The sequence below is a fragment of the Rhinichthys klamathensis genome, unplaced genomic scaffold (genome assembly GCF_029890125.1).
Source record: "Rhinichthys klamathensis goyatoka isolate OS25496 unplaced genomic scaffold, OSU_Roscu_1.1 h1tg000085l_1, whole genome shotgun sequence".
Lineage (NCBI taxonomy): Eukaryota > Metazoa > Chordata > Actinopteri > Cypriniformes > Leuciscidae > Rhinichthys > Rhinichthys klamathensis.
In genome coordinates, this window is record NW_026606626.1 from 1,392,910 (window position 1) to 1,402,732 (window position 9,823).

The 9,823-nt window shown below is 39.2% G+C and overlaps 2 protein-coding genes across 2 annotated transcripts in view; one reads left to right on the top strand and one right to left on the bottom strand.

The window, feature by feature from the left end:
- LOC130085684 (serine/threonine-protein kinase PAK 6) overlaps window positions 1-2,875 on the top strand; it is a 120,979-nt gene extending 118,104 nt beyond the window's left edge. The window contains exons 8-10 of the mRNA XM_056251593.1: window positions 531-656; window positions 777-911; window positions 2,627-2,875. Coding sequence (XP_056107568.1) covers window positions 531-656; window positions 777-911; window positions 2,627-2,794 — 429 coding nt within the window. The 3' untranslated portion in view covers window positions 2,795-2,875. The remainder of the gene's footprint in view (window positions 1-530; window positions 657-776; window positions 912-2,626) is intronic.
- Window positions 2,876-7,409: 4,534 nt separating this feature from the next.
- LOC130085671 (ankyrin repeat domain-containing protein 24) lies at window positions 7,410-8,868 on the bottom strand. The gene has a single exon (XM_056251569.1). The coding sequence runs from the start codon at window positions 8,760-8,762 to the stop codon at window positions 7,410-7,412; it is 1,353 nt and encodes a 450-aa protein (XP_056107544.1). The 5' UTR covers window positions 8,763-8,868.
- Between the last annotated feature and the right edge of the window lie 955 nt (window positions 8,869-9,823).

Genomic DNA, 9,823 nt, shown 5'->3' on the forward strand with positions numbered 1-9,823 from the left:
TATACATATATAACTCCTTCAGTATTATCAGCTGATCCTCTACCTATAGGAATACGACACCTATCACTGTATACATATATAACTCCTTCAGTATTATCAGCTGATCCACGTCGACTATAGGAATGTTTCTTGAGCATCAGATCATCATATTAGAGTGATTTCTGAAGGATCATGTGACACTGAAGACTGGAGTAATGATGCTGAAAATACAGCTTTGATCACAGGAATAAATTACACTTTACTATATATTCACATAGAAAACAGCTGCTTTTAATTTTAATAATATATCACATTTTACTGTTCTTATTTTTGAGCACATAAATGGAGCCTTTGTGAGCAGAAGAGACTTCTTTCAAAAACATTAAAATCTTATCAACCCCCGATTTTATATATATATATATATACAAATGAAAAAATTTGTTTTAAAAACAGAGTGCCATTTCCAGGTGTGACCGAGTGAGAAGAATGAAGCTATATGTGTTTTAAACGTGTTTCCGAACTCTTATCCTGTCTCTATGTTTGTAAATTAGATCAAGCTGTCAGACTTTGGCTTCTGCGCTCAGATCAGTAAAGATATCCCGAAGAGAAAGTCTTTGGTGGGCACGCCGTATTGGATGGCTCCTGAGGTCATCTCCAAGTCACCTTATGGGACCGAGGTACAGCACAAGACAAAGACACAGCAAATGTCAAAGAGCGGAGAGAAAATGTGTGCTGAAATATTCCTAAGTTCATTATACATGTTTATAACGACAGTAAAGGTAATCTAAAATGTGCAGGTGGATGTTTGGTCTCTGGGCATCATGGTGGTGGAGATGGTGGATGGAGAACCTCCGTATTTCAGTGAAACTCCTGTGGCTGCGATGAAGAGACTGAGAGACGAGCGGGCGCCCACCGTACGCAACGTTCATCAGGTACGAGACGATATCTCTCCATTAATCTCAGCGAGAGACAGAGAGAAACACACGTACAGAAGGACACAAACTTAGACTTAACAATGTCATGAAAAATAATTATGGGCCACAAGTAAAAATGAAGTAAAACTGAATAAAATAAAATAATAAGATATTCAAACTGATTTCAAGCCATTTTGTTTGACAAGAAATTATATGACATGAATAAATTAATTAATAAGCTTACATCTCAAAAAGTCTTTGAAAACAATCCTTTATCTGCCACATCTGAGTGAAAACAGAAGGAATGACACTAGATTTAGAAGTGCAAAACTCAGTATTATGTTGCTGGAGTATAAAGATATTTAATTTTGAATAAAATAATTATGGGCCAAGTAAAAAAAAAAAAAAAAAAAAAAAAATGATAAAATAATACAATAAAATTAAATATTCAAACTGATTTGAAGCATTTGAAGAGAAATTATATGACATGAATAAATTAATAAGCCTGCATCTCAGATCTGTTTTTGAACTATATATAATAATAATAATAAATTAACCGAAACATTCCTTTACCTAAACCTAATGTCATGAAATAAATTCTTTAAAAAAATAATTATTAAACTAAAACTAAATGGATCAAATAAAATAATACAATAAGATAATAAAAAATAAAGAAAAAAACAACTGAAGACATGTTGTTTGACAAGCAATTATATGATATAAATAAATGAATAATCCTGCATGTTAAAAAGTTTTTTCCATACACATAAAATGTGTTTTTGGACAATCCTTTATCTGTCACATGTGGGTTAACACAGCTGGAGTAACACTAGAATGTGACATTTTTTGAAGTTCAAAACTCACCACTATGTGGCTATTGTAAAGATATTTAAAATAATTAATAAATTAAATAATAAAACAATAAAATTACATAATAAAACAAAAATAAAGCTCTTGAAGCTCCGCCCTCTGTGCCGGGAGCAGCAGCTCATTTGCATTTAAAGGGACACACACACAAAGCGACGGCCGCCATCTTGGCAACGCCTCCGGGCAGCTATTTCGGACTAACAAGACCAGGCTCCTATCTAAATGAATGGGCAGAGAGTCAGAACCGCAGTTTCACTGGTCACCGGGACATAAAAACTGCTTGTATAGAAACAGCAGTAAAATATGATAAAAATCGCTGAAAAAGTTTGATGACTTTGCCCCAAAATAAGGTTTAAAAGGCCTTTTTCCCCACAGGTTATACTTTTACTGCGCATGCGCAAGGGTTCTCTCCCTCGGTCGGGCGCGCGCTACACAGTTTGAAGCACAGTATGTACGAGCTCTTGCTCGCTCGCTCTAGATTCCAGGAGATTTGAACTAATTTGCGGGCATCAGGGACCCGCTATCAATCTGCGGGAGACTTCTGATGTCTGATATTACACAACTCACACATACACTGCATATCAAATCTGCCGCCTTTTCAAACAGTAACGTATTTTGCGCTGTCGCAAACCTCAACTGTGCGCATGCGTCAGTGGAACCAGACGATAGGCTTAAATGTTTCCCGGCTTGACTGTTAAAAGCAGACGATTGGCTTTCCAGCGGGAGGGGCGGGGCATGTGCATACAACCGCCATCTTTGGCGTTACGGGTTTTCCCTATATAGTTGTATTAAGGATTGATGAAGTGGCATGTCTCTATATAAATAGTCTCTGGTGTAGGTCATCTAAATGTGGTGTTTGTCTGCAGGTTTCCCCGATGCTGAAGGACTTTCTGGACCGTATGCTGACGCGAGACCCGCTGGAGCGCGCGAGTGCCACTGATCTCCTGGAGCACCCGTTCCTCCTGCAGGCCAGCTCTCCTCAGTGCCTGGTGCCCCTAGTGGAGCAGTACCGCAAGCGCATGTCCCGCTGCTGATCCACGTCCCCCGCTAGCTCAGCGTTACGCGCCCAAGGAGACGACAACCAGGGCAAAACAGCGGCTTATCCGGCCTGCCCGAGTGCAAAGCACCGGATCATCCGGGACTGAGGCGGCTGAATGAACTCTATGAAGTCACAGCCAGTTTCTTCTACCGATGGACGTCTGATCGGTGCTCAAACGGCGGAGAATTACAGCAGAAGTGCGTCTGACTGAAAACGCCACTGGGTTTATTTATGTTCTGTTTGAAGCTGATGATTTTCTGCGGCCACGGAAACCTGGAATTACTGGATTTGTACACATTCATCATGTTTCATTTGTTCATCAAATATTTTGCCTGAATTTGTAATGTGTCGATATTATGATTTTGGTTTTTACAGCTGCGAAAGCAACATCGACAACTTTATTAATTATGAGTAACACTTTACAATAAGGTTCCGTTTGTTAACATTAGTTAACGACCCAGACGGCAACATAGTGGTTCACATCTGGCACGCGTGGGCATCCACATGACCCAGATGTGGGCCGGATCTGGGCCGACACTGTGTTGCTGTCTGGCTAACGACTTCTAAAGCATGTTAATTTCAACATTTACTAATGCATTATTAAAATCAAAAGTTGCATCTGTTGATATAATTCAATGGACCTGAACTGACATGAACTAACAATGAACAGTTGTGTTTTTATGAACTAACTGTTAACAAATGTGTTGCTCAGTGTTATTTAATGTTACTATACAAACATTAGCAAACTGAATCATATTGTAAAGCATTATTTTATTGTCTGCAACCTGGAATTATACAGAATTACAGACAAGTTGTATGTATATTGGCTAAATTTCAACAGCTTGAAATGTGGCTCGTCCAGACTTTAATGGTTTGTTACTTGACTTGAAACCTAAATGTTTTTTTGAGTTGATTTTCCAGCAGAAGGAATATATCAGGATATAAAATGACATATCACATCGCACACATTTTACCATTTTCAAATTGCAATATTAGACCCACGATCAGCACAGAAAGCTAAAGCCCGGGCCGAAAGCTTTACTCCACATAGGCACATATTTCACCTGCGTTTTAAAGCTTGTGTCAGACTGGCTTGCATGGCTGAACAGAGGCACACGCTTCAATCTTCATCTGAGGGACGAAGACGTTTTTCAGAAAAGGCGGTGAAATGATGTCATTTGTTGTCAGCACTCACGGGTGCAAAACGTTTTTATGAGCCATTGTAACCAATTGTATATATTTTAATGACCTATTTATTGTTTGTTTTTTCCAATGGATTGACGAGCGCCTGCTTTTGGAAAGGGTGCTGTGAATGGTTTGTAAACCGTGTAAATATTGCATCTGAGCTTTCCTGATTTCTTAAACGGCTGATTTTACTGTCAAGGCGTCAGAAGAACAAATAATGTACATAATCAGAGAGGGAAACAACCTGTGTTTGCATTCATTTCATTATGAGAGAGGAAAGGAAAGGTGTGTTTGTTGGTGTGCGTGTTTACATTTTGGATGCAGCGTTCATTGTGATATTTTTGCATCCTACCTGTTGTACTGTGATGTTTCCTAAATTATCATACTGACAGATTAAAAGAGGGCAAGAGAGAGATGTTGATTTGGGGCCGTTCACACGGGACGCATTTTGTCTGCACTAGTTTTTAAAGGAACACTTTGTAACTTTTGGCCCTCTAGCGGTTAAAATCAAAACTGCATTTAGCGGAAGAATATTGGGTAACACTTTACTTGAAGGGGTGTGCATAAGACTGACATGACACCTTCATAATCATGGCATGACACATTTTATGTTTTATGCATGTTTATGACAACTGTCATTAAGTGTCATTCGCTCAATTATGACATTTTGAATGCAAATATGACATTGTTTAAGATGTCTTGGTTATGACAACTTGACATAAACCAATACATCATAACCTGTCAGTGTCTTTGCCATCACAACTTGACATTACTAAGTATTATAACATAAATTGTCATAAATATGTCCTAAACATGACATGATTAATTATCAAACTTAAGAAAGCACTTAGCTTTATGGGTTAACATTACATTAAACTGTCATGTGGTTGGTTTTGACATTGGCTGTCATGAGGCATTATAACTGTGTCATGAATATTGTTCTTGACCTCGACTACAGTGGTACACATTGAATTTGTCATTAAAATGTTATAATGGCCTTATGACAGCCAATGACACCATCATCACAACTCTGAAAGCCCAGCTGATGTTGATTCTTGTTTAATTACGAGCTCTGTCTCGCTCTCTTTTCTCCAGCAGACTCTCCTCTGTTCAGCGTTTGTTTAAATCGGTGGTTCTCTGGAAGTTTGTGATTTTACAAGCTCTATGTCAACCTTTCTCGGTCGTTGTGTCCCAACTAACCACTCACACAGCAGACAATAGTAGGCGGAGCAACTTTTAGGTGTGTTTGACTTGAAGAGGCGCTGTGCAGCGATTCCAAAGCATACGGAGACTCATTCTTTAAATTTGGTTAATTTTTAACAAGTGTACCTTTAATATTTATGTAGCATACACAAGCATCATGAAAAATGAAAATCATTTTAAAAAATGAAGATCATTAATTCACGCTCATTGTTCTAAACCTGCATACAGTCATTTTTTTCAGTGTAACATTTTTGAGCAATTTTTGAAGAATCTTTAGCTTTTTCCTTTGCAAAAGTTTATAGAGACGACGACAAAAACAAACAAACAAACACACACACACACACATATAAAATCAACACTTTTAGAAGAAAAGGTTCTAAATGGAACGTTAAGGGTTCCATCAGACACTCCATAGAACATGGGATATAGATTTAGTTTCAATGTTTTTGTAATTTTAGTTAAACAGCTCGTAAACATACTTTATCACTGGAATAAATTGAAATAACGCATTAATGTAAGAATTACGTGCTCATTTAAGACATGTCTGCGTATACAGAGCCCTTTCGCACAAAGATTTGTTTAAAATTGAGGTTCACATATGGAACAACATTGAACCATTTTTTCAAAGAGTGAACAGTAGAACTATATTCGAAGTCTTCTGAAGTTATATGATGCTTTTGTGAGCATTTGAATATACAGAAATGAGATTTGAGAGCTGCAGTGGAGGGAAGTGAAGAATAAAAGCTGTTCCTTACCCAAAACCACGTCATACAAAAGTGTTTCCGAACTCGTGTGTGTTGTGTCGCTCCGTCTGTGCTTGATTGCACGAGGCGTCTGGTGTGAACGGCCCCTTGTTAGTGTGCACTTGTTAGTGTATATGCCAGCAGCCGAGGACACGTGACTCATAATCAACCTTCTTTCCACAACATTTGCTGTGTGCTTTTTTGTGTGTTGGTTGTTGATGAAAAGAGAAATATACATTTAATTTTTTAAAGAATAAATCATGCATATAAAAAAACACCGGTATCAAGTTTTATTTTGCTTTAAGCTTATACACAAGTGCTTTATTCATGTGTCTATCAAAAGTTTTTCACACAGACAGATGCTTTGAATTTATACAGTTGAGTATATCAAAGAGTATAGGATATAAATTATTGACATATGCAAAGATATACAACTGTATTCAATGCATACAAATCACAAATAGTATAAGATTCATTTTGCTCCACATTTCTCTCTTTCTTTCTTTCGAGACAAAATATGCTTATAAAAATATAGGCAGCACTTTATTTTACAGTCTTGTTTTGCATGTTCACTCTATATACTTGATGTAGTAACTGGGTATTACGAGTCCTGAATCTAACCTTGATGTTGTTGCCTTATATTACTCTTTATTGGTCGGTACACTGTAAGTGCACGTACTGTAAAATAAACATGCATGCATTATTATAACAGCTTAATGCAGACACACTTTAGCAGTGCATAACAATGTCAGTAATAATTACATCAGTTCATTATTATCTGAAGGATGTTCATGAATCTACAGAGACAGTCGAGAGATCTTACATTCGTGTACACGGCTATTTATAATGTCATAAGAAACTTGATATTTTTGACTTGTTTTCCAGCACAAATATCTAAACATTCTTAAATCAAGATGGATTTACTTGAGAAGCAAAATAACTGAAGATATTAAGAAAAATGGGTAACACTTTATACAATAAGGTTTATTAGTTAAGTTAACATAAGAATGAACACTTCTACAGCATTTATTAATCTTAGTTAATATTAATTTTCAACATTTACTAATACGTTATTAAAATCAAAGGTTGTGTTTGTTAACATTAGCCAATGCACTGTCAACTAACACGAACAAACAATGAACAGCTGTATTTTTAGTAACTAACATTAAAAAAGATTACTAAATACTGTAATAAATGTGTTACTCATTGTTGGTTCGTGTCAGTTAATAAATGAACTAATGTTAACACAAAAAAATGAATCATTATTAAGTGAGGGGATCTGAAAAATAAACTGAATTCAAAGGGAAAACATTTAGCTTGTATCCTGATTTAAGAATGTTTAGAGAATTGTATTGGAAAATAATAATAACAATAAGACCATAATCTCTTGTAGTGTAGTCTCTGTGAGAGTCATAAACATCTTTGATTTCATTTTGCAGGTGTTTCTAAATGCGCACACAGTGTTAAAGTCGTCTATCCTCATTTAAGAGCTGAACTAGTCTCGAACTCGCACCTCACCGCACTGATGCTGTCCACGCTGGGCTGGCTGTTCACTCTCAAGTGTGTGTGTGTGAACGGGAAGGTTTCGGAGCGAGAGATCTTCCCTTTCCCGCGTCCGGCAGCGTCGCTCGGACAGTCTCTGTGCCTCAGGAACTCCGGAGCCGTGAACCTGCGCAGGAGCCTGGTTCCCAGTCCCGAGAGCCCTGAAGCGCGAGGTTTGATCCGCTCCGGCTCCTGCTCTTCCCGACCCGGCAGGAGTTTGCTCTGTCTGGAGGATCTGGGAACGCTGGAACGCAGATCTGTCCAGCTCGGGGACTCCTCCAGGTTGATGGTGTCGCTCATCTTCCCGCTGTAGAACTTCGCCACGAGAGGTTTTTCATCCTGAAGCGAAGCTCTTTTAAATCTGCTGGCGGATCTGTTGATTTCGCGAACGTCTCCTTGGTAGGATTGTTTCCGGTGTTCCAGATTAAACGATCGGGCTTTTCCCCAGAGTGGCGTCTCAGTGTCCGACGCGTGTCCCGCGCTCCTCGATCCGCCGACCTCTTTCAGCGCTGAGTTTTGAATCTGTTTGGAAGCAAACATCAGATCATGATCCGTGTCGGATGCCGGCGGACGCCTGAAGTGGATCCGCAGGTTGTCGCTGAGACGCATTTGTCTCTGAAGCAAAGCCGGAAGGAGCTCCTCTTGTCTGCTCTGGATTTGTTTGGAGAACCGCTCCAGAACATGTTTCGGGAGGCGATTGGGCCATCGGAGATCTTCCACGGGTTCTCCAGTGCTGTTGGTGGGACTCACCGTCTTCTTCCCGCAGACACTGAGGGCTTGAACGCACTGGTTGTGCCCGAAGAAATCGGCGACTTGTACGGCCGAGTGTCCGGCGTGGTTCGTGAGGTCCAGTCTCAAGCCGAGCTTCTTGAAGGCCCGCACCAGGAACTCCAGAACCTGGTTGTGTCCTCCACACGCGGCGTACATCAGCGCACTGTTCCCCCAGCTGTCCGTGAGCTCCGGGTCAGCGTTGAACTGAACCAGGAGCTTCACCGAATCCAGGAATCCGTGTTCGCATGCGAGGCTCAAAGCCGTCCGCCCGTGATCGTCACCCGTGTTCACATCCGCACCTTTTTCAAGAAGGAGTTTGGTGAACTTCGCTCGGCTCCCGTGGTCTTGAAGGCTCACGGCGTACATCAGAAGCGTTCGCCCATTTTCGGCTTTTCCGTTGATGATCCTCCCGTCCAGAGCGTCCAGAACGAAGCGGGCCAGGTGGACTTTCCCGCTCTGCATGGCTTCCAGGAAGGTTTTGGTGCCGGATCCCTGACACAGATCCTTAGGCCTCAGCATGGTGTGTGTGTGTGTGTGTGTGTGCAGCTCAGAGTTTCTGAGTCCCGTCTGAGAAAGCGTGTGTTTTTATACCTCAGCGCTCCCTGTGTTGCTACGGAAACAGGCATCCGAGAGCGACGATGCTCATTCACAATCACCTCCTCTTTTCTCAGACCGGAGGGGAGATACACTCGTTCTGAGACAAGAATTACTCAGTGGGAAAAACACGCTTGTTTTATTCTCCTGTCTAAAAGGATACAAAAGGATCCGTCGCCCGAGCAACAGCGTCCTTCTCTTCATCATTTCCTTGAGTATATCAAATCTATATATATGCATTTACAGAAGAGGATGAAAGAAACACAATGTTTAGTAAAGGTCAAGTCAGTGCATTACGGATGTTTAAATCACTGAGTCACGCTTGATGAGCTGTTCGTTAGCATGCAGATTAAAACACACTCTGCCTCAGCCCAACACACTGATCTGATGAAACACTTCTGCTCCAAAACACATGCAACATTTATTATCATATAACACTTATAATTATTGCTCAGTAAAAGAGTTATTTTTTTCAGAATATATTAATTCATATAAATTAAATTAACTTAGGGTGTTTGTCAAGTTGAGCATCACTGTAACTATTGGTCATATTCATATAATATCATAAAACATTTCTCATATTATACATTATATGTCATATCTTGTTCCTCATACATCATATCGTATTAATCATATCTTCTCATACATCTCATATATAATATAATACATCATTTCTCATATCACATATAATATCATATTATAAATAATGCATCACACCACAAATCATACATTATACATCATATCAAATTTATCCTACATGATATTTTATACATCATAAAGGATGTATGCATACAATTATGTACATCATATCTCATACCACAAATCATACATTATACATCTCATTGAATTTCTCATACATCATTCATAATTTCTCATACACAATATCACATAAATCATGTCATAAATCATATCTCTTATCTCAAGTATAATTTCTCATACATCATACTTCGTGCTTCGGTAATTATATTGGTTATTGTATTTACTAT

Bases quoted from the DNA above. Each gene is read 5' to 3' on its own strand.
- LOC130085671 (XM_056251569.1), bottom strand. From the start codon at position 8,762: ATGCTGAGGCCTAAGGATCTGTGTCAGGGATCCGGCACCAAAACCTTC.